At 37.7% G+C, this 19,682-nt stretch overlaps 1 protein-coding gene across 2 annotated transcripts in view; it reads right to left on the reverse strand.

Annotated features, from left to right (window-relative positions):
* The window catches only part of ARHGAP42 (Rho GTPase activating protein 42), a 173,129-nt gene that overhangs the window by 57,647 nt on the left and 95,800 nt on the right, over positions 1 to 19,682 (reverse strand). For both annotated transcript variants that reach the window (XM_072850669.1, XM_072850668.1), the window contains exon 5: positions 4,454 to 4,555. In XM_072850669.1, the coding sequence (XP_072706770.1) occupies positions 4,454 to 4,555 (102 nt within the window). The remainder of the gene's footprint in view (positions 1 to 4,453; positions 4,556 to 19,682) is intronic.

Raw genomic sequence — 19,682 nt, forward strand, 5'->3', positions numbered from 1 at the left:
ACGATTGCTTTAAAAACAGATTTTGCCATTAACAAACAGATCTTCCATAAGATTACTTTACAAGCTTCAGAGGGTTCAGTTTTCTTCCTGAAAATTAGAATACCTACTTAAAATAGCTAAACACAAGTTTAAGAAACTAACGCTACACATTTTAGCCTCATGACTTTTCCCCACACTTTTTTGATTTCCTCTTCCTTTTTGCACTTTAATATTCTAGTTTTTAGGAGAGCCTGGAGGGAAACAAAGAAAGGTGGCAGCAGGAACTCTGTCCCTGGTATAAGGTAAGTTTAGAAAAAGAAATAGAAGTGAGTAGGATAGGAATTAAGGAAAGACAAGAAGCTTAATATTTCTATTGACAAGTTTGAGTATCACGTGCATTGAAATGTATCTATTTCTCAGCCTCAAATACCTTCCCAAGAAGGTATTTTCTTTTTTAAATAGAGTCTTTAACAATGACATCTTGCAACTTATTATTTCATAGTATGAGTCACGTGCTCTTGGAATGGAAACATATTTAAGTGCTTAACCTCATAAATCAATTATTTTTCATGTTTTAATTTTCAAATGCAGGAACTACAAGGCAATACTTGTCAGAAGTGCCTGAATACCCCCCGACATGAAGATCCAGTACCAAAACAAAGTCTTCTGCCTAAACAACTAAAGAATTAACTCTTATCAGCTGATAAAGAGTAATAGGTTTTTATTCTCAATTTAAACAAGCCATGGGGGAGGGACCTAACAGACAAGCACTGTAGTATGTGGATAACACCTAGAAAAGAGATGCAGATTCCATTTGAATTCATCCTTCTTTGTAACAAATCATTTTCTCAAGCAAATCCCTTTTGGGCTGGATGAATTAGGTTTTGGTCTTAGGTCAAAAAGAAATTTTATCAAGTATCAGCAATATGAGTAAAACCAGTTCAGCTACTTTTGATGTATGCCAGTTAAAATATAGCAGTATACTTCTGTGTATTCTCTAGTTCAATTCTGGCATTAAAAATAACAAATATGGGAACATTGGAAAAGCTAGATGTTGCCTTTGCTTGATAGCAAACATTAAAAGAGCAAACCCGTCATAAAAGAGGTTTAGTACTTTTAACCATATAAATGCAAAAAGTCAGTGTTTTCCTTCAGGCAGGACTTGGTCATCAACAGCACCACATATAATGAACATCGCTTCTTTAGTTAAAGACATGCTACTATTGTCGTTCAGCCACACAGGCTCTTAATATTGATCCACTTCCCTAGCGCAGTGGTCTAGCACTACTTCAAAGTATGGGCTTCAACGATATGTTTCAGATTATTCAGTACTAGCATTTCCTTCCCATCCCTATAAAAAAACTAATCAGGAAATTAAGTACAAACCCTAATATTATGAAGCAGAAATCAAGCACTCAAAATTCCAATAATCAAGTGCTTTACCAGAGAATTAACTCTGCCATGTGCCATTCATATAGTGCATTCAGCTACTGTTTTCTTTGATGCTCTGTGTTAATAGTTTTATTTCACAAAAAATATATCACAAAGGCAATGCTACATAGCTGGACAGAACCAGGTGCCCCCACTCTGGGACATGATCCAGCAAGCCCTCGCCCACAGCAGTGCAGTCAATAAGCACTTGAAACAGACCTCAGCTCTCACATTTAATTGTAAGCAAATAATAGAATCTAGTTTTAGAAATGAGCTCTTTCAGGCTTCGACTCAGAATAAGTATTTAAACACCTAATTAAATCCATCTCTATTCTGAACAGCATTTAAGCAGATTGTAGTTGTAATGATACTTACGACAACAAAGTGCCATCTCAAATATGGATGGGTTCCTAAATTAAGGCCATAATCACCACTAGTGTACAGGGACTAAATCATAATTTCCAAAATATATCTTCTGCAGTAGCTTATGAATTTCTGTGAACACCGAGGATTCAGATATATACGAAGCACTTTGAAAGTGATTTTAAAGTTTCAAAAGCTGAAAGGATTTTCACACATTTTTCTATGACTTCAAATTGCATGTAAAAAATAAAAAGATTTGATGGATATGATTTTGAGTCTCTGCTTGCATGATATCTAGTTATAGTGAGTAATCTTTTCATTGATGTAGGATTTCATTAAAACATATACCAGAACTTCACATAAGCTTGGAGACTGAAGCCTTTGCTCTATATTTATGACTGATTCTGGAACAGATTTCAGAGAAATAAAATCAGGAGTTTATTAACTTTTTCATATCACTCAGTTCTGACCATTTTCTGCTCCACTGCGGATTTCTGTAGGCAGTGAAAAGACAGTATTATAAAGTTTCTTTCTGATGCTAAAGGAAAAAAAGTCTAATCATCTATGTAAACTGCATAAGCAGTCTTGCAGGCTCTTAAAATATTCAACACATTTCAATTAGATGAATATATGCAAACCACTCTCTATAGAATATGTTCAGACCATCAAACTTTAGATGCCTAATTAAGGTGCTCTCAATTGCACTCAAGTGAGATATGTAAAATAGCCCAATACAGTATGAGAACTACTCCTTGCTCTCAGTACTCTTTAACCCACATAATGTGATGAGGTACCAAGAAACCTCAACAATTCAAAGAAACAGAGGGTTAAAAAAGAAGCATTCTTCAGTGTGACAGTAGCAGTCAAAAAACGGTATTCCCATCTCACTAAATGCATGATGTCGGCTTGAGGCAAGGACTTCCCTTTACTTGCATTAAGAACTAAAGCCCCAGCTGCCAGCACTGCTTGGTTCTTTGCTCAGGCCCTGGCTCTGCTGTGGGCTGCTCCAACGAAGTCTGTCCTGGACATATGGGCTATAAATGGGCTCACCTGAACCATTCTGGATATGAGTCAACAGCTATTACTCGGATTTTGGGCCAGGAATTGGTGCTTCGCCTTCTTTTATTTATGATACAGATACAGGCCAAAAGTCTCCCTTGTTAGCATTTTTGGTACTGATTTGCTATTGTACCTTCTACTTATGGTGGGTCTATGTTGCTGATTCAGCACACCTATAGCTGCCTAAAACCAGGGAAGACAGAAATGACAAGTTATGCCCTATATGCTTTACAAGTGGGGCATCCAGAAAAGCAAAAAAACTCAGCCTCAGTTACAAGATTTTAAATCCAGAGATGTCACTTAAGGACACAGTGGAAAAATTTACTCTGGTTTTCCATTAGCTTATATACTTGAGCCAAATTCATTGTTATTCTACCACAGTTTATTAGATTCACAGTTGTTACTTTTCAATTCAGTTGCTGTTTTTAGACTGTAATTATTCTTGTGCTTCAAGAGTAAAATCTTTTATTTTATTTACGTTCTAGAGTAAACTGGTGCTTAAGTTCACTTTTCCGCATTTTGGTAAGAATTTTTTTTTTTTCTCAGCTGGTGCTTAGCCTCTAACAGAACTGCTTTTTCACAATATACAAGATATTTAGGAAAAGTGAAAGCTGTACATATAAAACTTTGACATACAAGTGGAACAATTAACCAATCCTACATAACTAATGCGTTACCTAGACTGATTATTATATAGACAGCTATGGCAATTCAGGAGTATAAACATTATTACAAATTTTGAATTGCTAAGCCTTATTTAATTCAAATTATAGTATGATTGGTAAACATGAAAAAAAAAATCCTACAATTTGTGACTATGTGATGGTCACATCTTCTGTTAAAACTCCCATCAGCAAACTAATCCCCATGATTTAAGAGTCACCGTGACAACAGTAATCCTATCAAAATAATTTTAAACTACTGTTGCCACAAATTCCAAAGTGTCACTGATATCAAATTGCTGGTTTTACTGTAATTTGCCTTAAAGACAAATCATAATTATTTTTACCAGCATACTGAAAAGCCCTGGAATCCTCCTGTTAAACTAGAAGTCTTCATGGTCTGTCTTTTTTTTTTTTTAAGAGGAAAGAATTAGCCATACAGATTCTTCAAAGCTGAAGTTGTGGATACAATTTCAGGGCATGATGCTGCAATCTCAGAATAAGGTGGAAAAGAGGAAAAATAAGCATAAAAAAGCATCATTAAGGTGGTCTCAGTTCAGACTCCCAGATGAAAATTTATGTGAAAGAGAAGCATAATTTAGAGTAATAAATTAAATAGCAAAACCAGCAATTAATTATTTGACTTCTAAATATTCCACATATAGCTCATAAAATTCACATTTTTATTGTGATAATATAATTCTGTTGTTGCAACCAACAAACATGAGCTGTACTTGAAATACACAAAGTTGGACATGTAGAACATTGTCTTGTTAAAACATTTAACTCGTATTAGGGTCATAATCCCACTCAATAATTTATATTCACAACAAGCATTGACTACAAGAAATCATCGCAATTTCACATTAACAAAATACAGCATGTCTTGAAGAGAACCATTTTGTTATCATGATCTCTATGCAAATGTGAAACTGGGTAAGGGTGTGTTTAGTGCTTACATCTTGCAAATGAGATTCTTTCTTCTTTGCTGATAAATTTAAGTGCTTCTCTAGGATGGAATAATATTTCTCACTTTCCTTGTCAAACTTCTTCTTCCCATCCTGAAAAACAAAACATTGCCAAGTAAAGTATTTGACTAAATACCACAGCTAACTTAAATTTAAAAAAAAAAGAATAGGTGCCAAAATATGCCTGGTTATAAAGCTATTTTTGTTGGTTCCAATGTTTTTAAGGTTTAATTCTGAATTGGGCCTGAAGATACTAGGAAGGCTGATTCAATTATTAAATGCAATATTAAGCAATTTTTCCCATAAATAATAAACCTATACAACAGACTCACATAGTTTCCCATAATAAATATACATGAGGTTTTATGTAGGTGGTATCTTGCTAAGAAGACATTTAATGCAAAATAATCTTCCCCAAGCTTTATAAATGCACCTACCTGTCACATTGTCTTTGCTGAATAAAAACATTGCGGAAGAGGTAGGTGAGTATAACAAATTTGATGATGATATAGGCCTATTCTTTGTATTTAAGACTAATATATGCTTATTTTCCACCCACACTCTTAAAATATGAGGATGATGGAAAAGCACACATGTGGTTGCAAAAGGAAATTGGTCCAAAAGTCTGTTTCCAATAATGTTTTGATGTGTCTGAATATTTAAGCTTGTCTCATTTAGAAGAGTTATCCTGCCTTTTTCTTTTCCCACTCAAGTTTTTCCTATCATGTGCAGACAATCCTCACATTTCTACTGTAAGACTACTTTAATACATGATAATACAAAAGAAAGCTGCTGCTATGAGTAAAGTAAGAAACATATTATTTTCTGTAATCTAATTTACAATTTATACTTCAAAATTTTTAAAATCAGATATTCTGAAATTTAAATTTGAAATTTAAGAAAAGGACAGCTTTCTCAAAAGCTTTTCCATGTTTCAGGAAGGGCCAAATTTCAGGAAACAGGAGAAGGTATTAAATTAAATATCCTACCAGAGTATTAATAATGATAAAAATACAACTTTTAATTATAAAATTATATATCCTCTAATTAAAAGCAACCCTCTGCCAGTGACTTTTACAATCTTAGGTAAGTCCTAACGTTTCTTTCTAACGACTAACAAGTTGACTATTTTGAGAAAACAAAGAAGGCTCAAGACAACCAGTCCTACTTACACATGTGCAAAAGCTATTAAAGGTGGAAAAACTAATTACTGGACATACTGCAGTAACAACAGATCATCTTCAGAACTGTAGTGACTCTTTTCCTGACCCCTTTCTCCCTAGAAATAGTTATATACAAAACAAATAACTAGCCTGCATTGTAGCACCACCCTGTTTTTCTTTGTCATAACATGAGAAAGTCAGGTCAGTCAGAGAAATAAGAAAAAGGAAGAATTTAATGCCATGAATGAAAACTTATCAACTAGCTGTAACAGTAAACCACTTACTGATTAGCTCCAGTGACTAAAGTTCACAATGGTAGTTATACTAGGTTATAAAACACATTGTATATTTTCTATCCTGCAAGAAGTTCAAATATATTTAGTATGAAAAATATGCACAATTTAATGTTCTCATTACCTCACAGTAGAAATATCTTCAAAAGACATCATAGGGAAAAGAAGGCACTTGACGCAGCAAAATATTAACCATACAGAAAAAAATCCCAATGCCGTTCTTTATTTAACTGCAGCTATGCAGATATGAGGAAAAAAAGGCAAAAAGAAAAAGGAAAAAAGAAAAAAAGAAAAGCTTGTATTTTGCCTAGCAAGGGAAAAGAAGGCATACGAATCTTCCAAAACCTTTCCCAAACACATTCTTTAAAGAAAGAGACAAGACAGAAAGCAGGATTCACCAAATGACTGAGTAGCCAAGAAACCAACTTCTGTGGGACTGAAGAAGGGCCCGTCATCTACAAGAAGGGCCAGAAGGAGGACCCAGGGAACTACAGGACTATCAGCCTGACCTCAGTGCCAGGGAAGGTTATGGACAGATCATCTTGAGTGCCATCACATGGCACGTACAGGACAACCAGGCGATCAGGCCCAGTCAGCATGGGTTTATGAAAGGCAGGCCCTGCTTGACCAACCTGATCTCTTTCTATGACAAGGTGACCTGCTTAGTGCATGAGGGAAAGGCTGTGGATGTTGTCTATCTGGACTTCAGTAAAGCCTTTAACATTGTTTCTCACAGCATTCTCCTGGAGAAACGGGCTGCTCATGGCTTGGACGGGTGTACTCTTTGCTGGGTAAAAAACTGGCTGAATGGCCGGGCCCAAAGAGCGGTGGTGGATGGAGTTAAATCCAGCTGGTGGCCGGTCACAAGTGGTGTTCCCCAGGGCTCAGTATTGGGGCCAGTTCTGTTTAATATCTTTATCAGTGATCTGGACAACGAGATCGACTGCACCCTTAGTAAGTTGGCAGACAACAAGAAGTTGGGCTGGAGTGTTGATCTGCTTGAGGGTAGGAAGGCTCTGCAGAGGGACCTGGACAGGCTGGATCGATGGGCCGAGGTCAACTGTATGAGGTTCAACAAGGCCAAGTGCAAGGTCCTGCACTTGGGCCACAGCAACCCCATGGAACGCTACAGGCTTGGGGAAGAGTGGCTGGAAAGCTGTCCAGCAGAAAAGGACCTGGGAGTGTTGGTTGACAGCCACCTGAATATGAGCCAGCAGTGTGCCAAGGTGGCCAAGAAAGCCAATGGCATCCTGGCTTGTATCAAAAATAGTGTGGCCAGCAGGAGTAGGGAAGTGATCGTCCCCCTGTACTCGGCACTGGTGAGGCCGCACCTCGAATCCTGTGTTCAGTTTTGGGCCCTTCACTACAAGAAAGACATTGTGAAAGATAGAGTATTGAGGTACTCGGCACTGGTGAGGCCACACCTCGAATCCTGTGTTCAGTTTTGGGCCCCTCACTACAAGAGAGACATTGAGGTGCTGGAGCGTGTCCAGAGAAGGGCAACGAAGCTGGTGAAGGGTCTAGAGCACAAGTCTGATGAGGAGCGGCTGAGGGAACTGGGGTTGTTTAGCCTGGAGAAAAGGAGGCTGAGGGAAGACCTTATTGCTCTCTACAACTCCCTGAAAGGAGGTTGTAGAGAGGTGGGGGTTGGTCTCTTCTCCCAGGTAGCAAGTGATAGGACAAGAGGAAATGGCCTCAAGTTGCACCAGGGGAGGTTCAGACTGGATATTAGGAAATTTTACTTCACAGAAAGGGTTATCAAGCATTGGAACAGGCTGCCCAGGGAAGTGGTGGAGTTGCCATCCCTGGAGGTATTTAAAAGACGTTTGGATGAGGTGCTTAGGGACATGGTGTAGTGGTGGACTTGGTAGTGTTAGGTTTACGGTTGGACTCGATGATCTTAAAGGTCTTTTCCAACCTATATGATTCTGTGATTCTGAGAAAAGGAGGCTGAGGGGAGACCTTCTCCCTCTCTACAACTACCTGAAAGGAGGTTGTAGAGAGGTGGGTGTCGGTTTCTTCTCCAAGTAACAAGCCATAGGACAAGAGGAAACAGCCTCGAGTTGAATCAGGGGAGGTTTAGATTGGATATTAGGAACTACTTCTTCACTGAAAGGGTTGTCAAGCATTGGAAGAGGCTGCCAAGGGAAGTGGTGCAGTCACCATCCCTGGAGGTGTTTAAAAAAAATGTGTAGATGTGGTGCTTTGGGACATGGTTTAGCGGTGGACTTGGCAGTGCTAGGTTAATGGTTAAACTTGATGATCTTAAAGGTCTTTTCCAACCTAAATGATTCCATGATTCTATGAAATCACAGGTTAGGTCCACAGCCCCAGTTTTCCTGGGGAATACTCAAGTGCCAGGTCTTTATGATTAGGCAAGAGAAACCCAATTATCTCAGCATATCCTTCAGTCACAAACAGAAATCAAGTTCAGTTGATCATACACCCCAGGTACGTACCTTTTGAATAAAAGGTGCAGTTAGTTGCATGATGTTAAGGTGCTGGACTAAAAAATGATCTGGATTATTTTAAAATACAAGTGACACAGATGGCAAAGTCACCATCTTGAGGAAATCCCCGAGTCAAGGGCAAATGCAGCTGATGCAATGAAAACTGCAAAGAGAATTACTTTTTTTTTCTTCTTTCCCATATCATTGAAAATTGGGATCAATCACAATATTGAAGCCTTTGGTCACAGGCTGCTCCAATTCAATGGTGGATACACTGTCCAGGAAACCATCTACTTCAAAAAGTAACTTGCCATGGCCTTTGACAATGAGGCCTGGGTGCAGATGACATTTGTTGCACACCTGGGCTTGACATCATGCTTGCCTTTGCTGCCTCAGAGGCCGGACTGAAGGAACGAGACATGAAGCCACAGGCAAAGCTCCTGCAGGATTACCTGTGTCAGACTGGGAATCACTCAGCCCAGCTGAGTTAGCACCAACTCCTTCTCTAATAGATTTATGATACGAGTCGTAGGTATTCCTCTTGCCTCATGAACTCAGAATCAAGCTGATACACAGGTAATGGATGATCCTATGTCTGGTCAGGCACTTGAGCTCACATTAACATATTAACATAACTTTTACTAACGAGAGCTGGAAAAGAGTCTGAAGTCTAAGCTGCTTGGTGAGAGTCAAAGAGAAAGGTGTGAAAATGGGATGTGGTCATCTGAAATAGCTCCCGTTCTACCATACAGCATGTCAAATGCATGTCAATGCCAAGAGGGATCCATTCACACATTTAATGCAATTCCCAATGCACCAAATCCAGCTGCTTAAATTTTGTGCTAACATCTATAACAAAACCCGTGACTTACATATCACATTATCTATTCTCTTTATACATAAAAAGGAAAACACAAAAAGTAAATTATCACATCTAAACAGATACAACTCCCCCAGAACAAGACAGAAAAAATATTCAAATAAACTATTTTTTGTTTGTGGTGGTGTGGTGGCGAGGCATCTTGTATCTCACATGAAGTTTCATGAAGAACTCCATGGTACCATTCGTGAGGACCCACAGAATTTGAAGGCTCTCTTGGTCTTCTACTAGCACTGCCTGCCCCCTCCCAGACTGTACCTCTCTGCTGTAACAGTGATCCGCTCCACCACTACCTTCACAGTTTTTACACTAGTTAAATTAAAGAGAAAACTAACAATTTGGGGCTTCCTTGATACCAGGACAACTTCTAGTCCAAGCACAGTGTTTCCAGGGACAGCACATCCTATTAACTTCTTCCTTTTTTTCCCAGATTTTAACACAACAAAATTTCTCCCTTCAAAGCTGGAAGCGGACAAAGTAAGGAGAATAAACAGAAGTGGACTGAGAATAAAGATCACTTGGCAGTTTTCACTGCATTAGTGTCTTTATTTGGTGATACTTCTGGGAATAAGGGTGCAGTGCCAGTAGGACAGTGTTTCTGGCACTGTACTGATCACTCAGACGTGTTTCTGGGAAAAATCTAAAAAATACTGGCCCCAACAGGTGAGTGAGTTCCCTTCAGTTGAAATGTCCTCTGCTATGCCAGTAAAACCCACATACTTGAATGTTCTGAAGCCTCTGAAAACTGTTTACTTCATAAAAATTGACCAAAAAAAAGATACACTCAGAAGCAGGTGATTCATTTTCTGGAAGAGAAGAAACACTTTGGTTTATGCCAAGATAACTCACCTCGCACACTCAGCTGGTGACTCACAGCACACAGGCACATCCCAAGTGGAGTCACAGACTTATCTCATTCCAGCTTTAGTCTTTTCTTCTGCAACCCTCAAAATACTCTTGCACACAGCTGCTGCCCAAATTAATAATCTGAATCCTGGTCCCAGCAATCTGTGCCTGTGAGACTGAGAATCCTGCTTTTCCACAAGCCAGGAAGTTTATAAAGAAAGTTTCCATGCAAAACTATCTCCTCAAAACTTAGGAGACAGAGGATTGCTTCTGCCTCTAGATTCCACATTGGATCAAACCCCAAGGAGAAGAGATGTGGCTGGATAAGAAAGCTCGTGCTGTACTGTTACCAGGACAGACAGTACCAGCCATGACACAAAGCATAAGGTACGCGGCCATTAGAAAGATGCTATTCCAGACCTCTGTACTATGTCTCTTACTCCCTTCAGCCTCCAGCTATCTTTCTTCCTCGCACATCCTTCCTGCAAGGAATCCTTATCCTTCCTCTTTGCCCTGGAAACTTACCAGTCACTTCTGTCAAAATATCAGCTAGAACATATAAAAAAATCATGTGAGATAATTAAGAGGGTGCAACAGAAAAAGACAAATTACAAAATACTAATCCCTGAAATATTTTACACTGATGTATAAGTCATCAATAGCTTTTGTAGAGATCGCGTTCTGCAGATTCTAAGCACTGTAAATGTCTCTCTATAGTTGATTAACCATTCTCAGATACATCAGGTCACTAAGCCTTAAATGAGTTCAAAAATATTTAGTTTTCAATGGCTCAAATTTCTAACAAACCCATTAGGAAAGCTCTTAACCAAACACTCAGCTTCTAGCATGTAATGGAGTCTCACTAACTTCCAGTACCCTCTTGACAGAGTCAAGTCATGTAATACCAGATCCAGGTTTAATTCCTGGTTTCGTTCTCTCTGTTTAGTTTTCCTCTATAGTTTTATTTCAAAACTGATTAGATAATCTCCAAAAAGAGAAAATTACCTTTTCAGAAATAAATTTTGCTCAAGATACCACTAATTATAGACGTGCCAGTTAGAAGTTTAACTCAAAAGATGTTCTCCTATCCCTCGTTTCACAGAAATCTATGGCTGTGAAAAGATCAGACATCAATTATTGAAAAGGTGACTCAGTTGAGTCAGATAATTTTTTTCCTGTTCAGAAAGATTTTGGTTCCATGCGGTAACTAATCATATGCATGCAACAAATCACTGGCATGACTCCTACAAATTTTAACCACACATTGTATTTTTTGATATAAAGCAGAAAGTGTTATTGTATTTTGAAGGTGACTTCTCTTTTCTAGTGGGAACATCAAAAAAATCAGGATTTTTTTTTTTAATGGTCTAAGTTTGCCACTACTTTGTGTCCAGTATTTTACGTCAAAAGTGTTATATGTATCTTCAGAATTATTATATAAATTATTCCTCTTTATTTTTCATAAAGAGCCTTTGCCATCCTTCCCATTGCTTTCCATTTTTTCTAGTTGTAATGACTTTTGGTGCTATACTTGTCTACTAGCATATCCTAGCTAAAAATTACATCTGTCCCTAAATAAAATATTTTAACTCTTTGTTTGTCCCAGAATTCTTATTTAAACTTTAACATGCTAATCTTTAAAACAAAAAAACCCTGTGCATTTAGTTCACATTCATTTTCAATAACAATATCCTTGCGCAACCATAAAATAAACATGTTTTGTAAGAGGTGATTTTAAAAGGATCAAGAAAGGAAATGAAAATAGAAAACATTGCAAAAAAAACTATGTGGAGAAAAAATTTCAATGAGAATCCCTCACTTAATTAGGAAACAAGTGAACATTGTGAAACATGGCTGTGATGATTTCTTTTTTCCCCCCACCCAAAATTAGTACATATTTTTCTCACCAACTCAAGCTGAGATGCAGAAACTGTAGAAACTGGCACAGAAATACAATAGTAAGAATCCAATATCGATCAAGTCAGACACATTTGCCAGTGGAAGAAACTGAAGGCAATGGTGAACTCCTCTGAGATCAATAAAGCCACGTCCCCTTTCCTTTTCTCTGACAACAACTGCAAAAATGTTGGTATAACAACACACTGGAGATGGTTCATTGCTGGAGTTTTAGGTGTCAAATATATTTTGCAAAGTCACCTTTTTCATTACCTTCTAAACAAAAATTCAAAATGTATTTCTACAAAGTTATTGGAATTTTGTTTGGAGTTGTAAATTTGGGGGATCAGCTCTTACTAAGTAGTAGGACAAAGACAAGTAGAACTGTAGACTAGAAAGAAACTAAACTTAGTCTTGGAAAGACTGATTTGAGCTCAGATCCTACGCATTTCCTGGAAAATGTGACATCTCAGAGTCTCACAACTTCTCTTCTGAGGAGAAAAGAAATAAATTCATCTTCCATTTTATTTTGCTTGATATTTTGCTTAGAATTCTCATGGATGTGGTTGGTGGGTTGCAGGGTGGTGGTTTTTGTTTGGTTTTAATAAAATTTAAATTATCATCGGCATCTGAGACCACAGACTGCATTTTGATAGATGCCTGGATGGGGGGATTTCTTTTTGGTAGAAATTTTGATTTGTTATGTGAATGCTCACAGTTCAAGATAAGGCCAAGAGAGATTTTCCAAAAGGAAAAGTGAAAAGGGTATATAAAACTCCTTCCCTCCTCCTCCTCCCAATCAGAATTTAATGTGTCGTGAGGCTATAGGGTTTCTCCAAATCTGTGAGAAAGCTAGGAGGTTAAAGGGCATTGTTTATGTATTGTTAGCAAATAATATGAAGTGGAATAAAGTTAAATCATAGTTTATAAATAAATGATTGCTGCTCAATATAAAATAGGGTTAATATAGTCGTAAATTATGAATTTATGTTACTCATAACTGCTAGTGAAAACACTTCCAAATTGAAGCTGAATGCATCATGTAGAAAATTAAATGTTGTAACAACTATAAATCTTTAAATAAATTCATTGCTAAAAAAGAACAACCATATGCAAACCATGAATATCCAGAAAAGAATATAGTGTAAGACGCAAATAACGATAATAAAAAGAACATATTGCAACTATGCTGTATAACAAGGAAATAAACCAGGAATACAAGAGTGTTTAGCAGCATTAAAGCTATGAAGACAGATATTAAAAACTGCAGTTTAAAAAGTAACCTCAATTAAAATCAGGTAAGTTATGCATAAAACTAAAAACATACTTTAAACAACCCAAAACTAATTTAAGTTTAGGATGGAGTTCACATCTGTGTGAAATACTGAATAACCCTCCAAGAGATAATTTACTTTCAGGTTCATAAACTTCTGAAGAAAAATTTTCCTTTCCCTCTGTAATGCCTTGAGAGATCCAAATATCAGGTACTTTCAAAAGTGTTTCCTGGAAGAGGAGAAACCTACAGCCATTTCCTAATATTTCCTTATGTAATTCTATCAGATGTGTGCAAACAGAAGGTACTTACCGGTGAAGACTAAAAAAAAAAGCAGAAAAATTTCACTATTTCTATGAGATCTAAAATTCTGTTCAAATTAAGCAGTAGTTACTACTAAATGAACAAATGTGTTCATTTGTTTATCTCCAAAATTTGTTTTTTTCATTTGTCATTTGTTTCTCTCCAAAAAATTCTCTCTTGAAATGGAAAAAAATACTAAAACTTCCCAGCACTGCTGTGAAAAGACGTACAAACCTGCCAATACTGGCAGGTCACAAAGCAGGACACATTAGACTCCCTGTTATTCAGCTGCAGAGTTGTCTCGAGTTTATTTGGCATTTGCTGATTCCAGGAGTAGCTGCTAGATGTCTGGGAATCTGTTAAATCCCTGCCCAAACAGCAGGACTGGTAAGTCTACACACGTAATCTAGTCTTATTGTTTTTACTGTCTACTAAATATGAAGTATTTTTGCTGGAATATCTTACTTAGGATATTAGCATGTTACTGCTTAAACAATATGAAGTTCCCTAGAACAGCAGAAACTGACTTTTTACTCTTCTCTGAAGCAGGTTTAGGATAGTTTTCTGAAGTTGAGAATGTTTTATTGTCTCCTGTTCCTGTACAAAAGCTTGTGACCTTAAATGATTTAAAAAAGAAAGTTACCCATGCTCTTTAGGAATTCAGAAAGAAGACTGAATTAACTCTGTATACTTCATCAAAAGTCATATGGAATAAACTGCTCATGTCATAAGCAATGCAGATATTTGTTAGAAATCAATACAGCTATATATGCCGAGTAGAAAGTAAATGACAACACAAGATACAACCCAGTCCTAAGCCATCACTTACATGATAAAAGGAAAGAAGCCAACTCAGATTTGGGGCCTGCTACTCTTCAAAAATAGCAGGCAATCAACAATAACATATGTTGTGATTTAGAATATTCAAAATGCCGAAGTCACTGAGCTGGCAACACTATCCATGGAAAACTGTTAACATTAACACTTACAAAATCAGACCAGAGAGGAGACAGTCTCTACATGAGTAGAAATTAGTAATATTTTTTTTCTCGTTATGTAGTTCTAGTACAAGCTTACAGAGCTTCCTAAAGTTCATTAAAAAAAAAAAAAAATACAATGCCTTTTATTGTTTCTGCTTCACTTCCATATGCACCAAATTCAGTCCAGTTCAGACGACAAAGTGGGACGAACAGGAATAAAAGAAGGTTTTCAAGAAAAAACAAACATAACACCATTGCATAGGTCTGGTGGGTTGTATCTGACTCTTTGATGCAAACAGTGCCACACGTGGACTGTGCGGACAGAAGAAAAGCAACATTTACAATGGATAATACTGAAGTGAACTGATCTCAACCATGGGGAACAGGCAGCTCCAATTTTTGCCTAATCTTCCACATCAGCACCTGGACTAAGCAGGGACAAATCTCTCAGCTTCACCCATGTTTAGACAGCTAGAAGTTGGCCTTTCAAGTCCAGTAGTTGTACCAACCTGTTATCCAATGCGGCACCAGCAATGAAGAAAGGTTTGTTTTTCTTGATTCACTGCTTCTCATACTAAGGACAGAGAAGATAGACTTGACTCTATAGTTACTAACATAAGTGCACAGAAATGCTAAAGATATGGTATCCAGCTATGCAGAGGATAAGCACAGTGCAGGGCTGCTACAGGCATGACAGCTTTTGTAGCATGATCTTTGCACTTGACAGTAAGGCTCACTTTCATCGTAACAGAGCAGTGAACTTCTTCCCAACTAAAAAAACACATCCAATTTTAAAAACTGTATTACATTAGTCAACAACTTCTCTTGGTCTCCACCACTGCCCCTTTCCTGCATCGCTGCTTCTCTTTGTCTGTTCCTCTGTCTCCCTAAGTGGCCGTCACCCCATTCCCTGAGCAGCTGCCTTGTTGGCATCCTGCACCTCATATTGCTGCTCTCCTCGCCCCCGTTCCTCCCATCAGCAATGGCTTTCTTTCCTCCCCATGGAGGCACACTGCTGTTTGAGGTTCTCCATGCCTCCTTTCCTATGCTAGACCTCCTCACAAATGAAGTGTATTTCAGTAATGTCCTAGTACACCAGTAAACTAACATCTGTATGAAAAGGCCATTTCATCTGCACACAGTTAGCAACTATCTTCTTTCCTTTGTGCACTTAAAGCAAAGAAAATGCACAAACGCTGCAAAGAATATGTCACTCAAATAAAGCAATTCCGACAGACTAGCTTATAATGTCACATACTCACTGCTTTATTTTAAAAGCAGAAGATAAAAATATCTCTTTCTTAAGTAGTAATTTCTTTTTAAAACACACTCTTTGGGAATCTCTCTCCTGTCTATGCCAACCAATCATCCGATCCCTGATTTCAGCACATCAGCAGCATGTTCAGCACAGCTCATGGTCCCACGCCACCTTCCACGTCATTGCAATGGGACCACAATGCTGATCCGAGGAAGAACTTGAGGCGTGTTATGAGAAAGTTTTTAGATTAATACACACAACTGGAAGCTGTGCTGTTTACAGATAGAAAAAAAAAAGGAAACAGTCTGGGGTTAACGTCAGAAGTGATTTTGTTTTGTTTTGAAAGCATCTATTTTCAGAGTCCCTCTTACAACACTGATAAAGGAACACAAACTATCACTTTGGGTTGAAGAGTCATGCCTCCCCAGTGGTGGTGGTAAGATCAACTAGTGCTTTCAGTTTACTTCTTAGGGAGGGATGATCTTCTCATCAAAACACCCCTTCTTGGCAAGCTCCACAGGAACAAATGGTTCTGTGGTGGCTACTGTAGCCTGAAAGATCCTGAAATAATGAAGCTGGTTCATTTGGTGGAAAGATGGAGATCTTGGTGCTCCCCTTGGTATAGATACCAAGACATTAAAGTTTCAAGTAGTGTTGCCCATCTTTTGTTACAGTACAGAAGTGATACTTTCTAGCTACTATCACTACACTTTGGAACAGAGCTATTTTATGCTCGCTTTGCCAAAAGCAAAATTGCTACAATGGTAAGAGAGTGCAAGTTTGTATATTCCCAGGCCCCTGCAGAACCTGCTGCACAGAGAGAACAAGATACTGGATGAAGGGAAATGTATGGCGATACAGCCAAGTGTCCCAATCAAATTATTTTCTATTTAGAACAGAAAATGCAACTCCGCCACAGGTGTGGAATAAAGACCCATAGATGCAACATCATCAGAGTAATGCCCAAACATAATAGATCTATTTTTATGCTTTTATCTTAAATACACAACAGAAGAAGGGGAAGCAATGCAGAAAGAGATCTTCATTTTCCCCAAGACTGCTGAAGAAAATGCCAACAGGTAACAGAATAAGATTAACAGATCACTTTATACCCATGTAAAAAGCCTCATGATTTAAGTATTAAGTGTTTGGTACAGCTGTGGCACTACGCAACATCCATGAGCACAACTCTGAAGTAATCCCTGTAGGGTAAGAGAATGCAGCTGCCTTTCTGACAACATGATGAATTTGGTTTGATAAAGGATGCCAAAATTCAGGGTGGAGTCTTATTTTGAGTGCAGGGGGGCAGGGGAGTAGGTGCCTTTGACTAACTGAATGAAGACCTAGAGTTTGTGCAGGGAGCAGAATACTAAACTTTCTGCTTCCTCCAAGTCCTGTCCTGCTCTGTGCCACAGGCAATTGGCCACTTCCTGTATTTCTCTTAAATACTCCTTGAGATTTCTTGAAGAGTCTCATCAACAGCCCTGAGACCTGTTTTTCAGGTGTGGAATGTAATCCTCTCCATGCTGCGGCTGAGAGCAAGGCTAGAGAGGACATCATACATGAGTGGAGCTACTGTATCCTACTGAGACTGAGAAAAGCTTGTTTTTTTTTTTTTTTTTAAACTTGAGAATATTTGCCAAATCCTCCATGCCTTGAAGCACTCAATAAGAAGTACAGTTCCCCTGTGAACTGGAAATGAAGTCTGGAGGTGAATGTCCTCGCTCATACTTTTAATCACAGCTCAGGAGTCCAGCAGGATTCTAGCAGCTGTGCAGGGTCAGGATGCAACCTTCCTGAATCCTTCCTGTGACACAGATTACAGTGGGCTGATTTAAACTAGCAAAAAAAAAAAAAAAGTCTTAATTTAATTAGAAAATGTGCATGTTTTCTTGCATTTTTATGTTCTTTTGTTGTTTTCCAGGAGAAGGGCTGATACTTGCTACCTAAGTTTGGTTTTTTTTTCCTTTACTAACTGTCGATTTTTTAAAAACAAATGGTTCTTTTTTTCCAACAAAAATATACTGCATACTCACTTAAGCAATTCCACCAATTAACACATTTATTCTAAGCCTTAATTCTTACATGTTATGGCAGAACACAGTAAATTACATTTCCTATTTACTATAGAGGACTAATTTATTTACCTGTAATTTATATCTGTTTTCTTTTGGACGCAAACTAGAATTTTATTAAAGTGCAGAAAAAACACAGCTTCAAAAACTGGTTTTAGTCAGTCAGCCAGTTAATCATACTAACTTTCAACAGAAAGAATGCATTTAACAGAATTTATTAAAACCGACTTTGCACATAATATTAACTGGTTTACTAACAAACACCTGCAGTTAATGGATTGAACCGACAGTTTTTAATCACTGTGCCCATAATCTTTTAGTTATGAGAGTTTAGGTTTTCGCTCTTGTTTTTTAAAGGAATATACTAGCAGTGAAACAAGCTTTTAGGACTGTTCTGTTTTTTTTTCTGTTAACATCCTAAAAGTTTCTCATCTTTGAATGAAACAGTTATTGAACTGAAGTAAACTGCAATGAGAAAATAATTTTGCTGCATTTGCAGAATTACAAGAGCTGTCCCAAGTAGATTACTTGCTTACTGAGCACTCTGGGTCCAGGTGCTCAGCCAGACGTATCTCCCAGCTTAGTGGTTTGGCTTTCCGCAGAAGAAAATAAGACTGCCTGAAAAGATGAAGTGTGTGCGCACTGGGCTCTTCACCATTGTATTTGAAACTTCCCAAATATTTCACATACAGAAGCGTAAAAGAAGCAGTGGCTAGTCATACCGCAGACTGTAGCAATTATCTTCTACTTTTAAAAAAATAATTTCAATAGAGATTACCAAACTGATGCAGGTCTCTCACAGCTTCCTATTTCCATAAATTTATTTGAATAGCTATATTTTAAAGTGAAAATAAATTTGATCTATTTTAAAAATCATATTTATACTATATATTTTCATTAAATGCAAATTACAAAGGGAAAAGTAGACAGCTGCAGCTGATAAAGCAACAATCCAGCTACTCCAAATTTTAGGATCTGGGTCAATTCAGAGAAGACTCTATACACAGACTCTGAAATCCAGAGGGAAACAGCAAAAATCAAGATGAAATAACAAACATTTTAAACAATATTTAATCATAGAATCATAGAATGGTAGAATATCTTAATCTGAAAAAGTTTTCAAATTTTCAACTTTTCTTACAACTGTCACAAACAAAATTTACCATTATAAAACCAATATTTTTTTTAAGCTTAGCCTCCTAATTTATCAGTTCTTGCATCTGTCAATACTAGTTTAACTAAGATATCAGATTAGACAATATAGTCTCAGATAAAAAGGATCTAGGACCAACACCTTGTAATTAAATGTATTTATAAACGCAGTTTACAACTGTTTCACAGTTCACAAACTTAATCCAAAACTCAAGGATTTAAATAAGTAAAAGCAAACCTAAAGAAAATTTGTACTTCTCTATCTACCAGAGATAGATCCCTAAAGCCTATAATATCTAAAGAGATTGCCACTTGAGCTTTTTATCGGTACAGCAGATGTTTTGGTTTGCAGCTGTGTCATGACCACTGAATAGCCTCAGTTCCTCCTGCTCAGTCATTTCATCTTACACTTTCTTCCCAATCCTCCAGTCCTCCTCCTCTATCTTGGCCATACCCCCAACCTACGGCAACCCCAAGCTGTGTCAGCAACACCAGATTTTTTTTACCTGGTCATTACTGAAAATAAAACAACATACCGATCTCAAATTGCCCCTTGGGATCTTCTAATTAGTAACCTCTCTCTAACCAGACAATCTCTCCCATAAACAAACCTCACTGCCCTTTCCCCATTAGCCAGTTCCTTAGACAGAT

This window comes from Ciconia boyciana, chromosome 1 (genome assembly GCF_034638445.1).
Source record: "Ciconia boyciana chromosome 1, ASM3463844v1, whole genome shotgun sequence".
NCBI classification, from domain to species: domain Eukaryota; kingdom Metazoa; phylum Chordata; class Aves; order Ciconiiformes; family Ciconiidae; genus Ciconia; species Ciconia boyciana.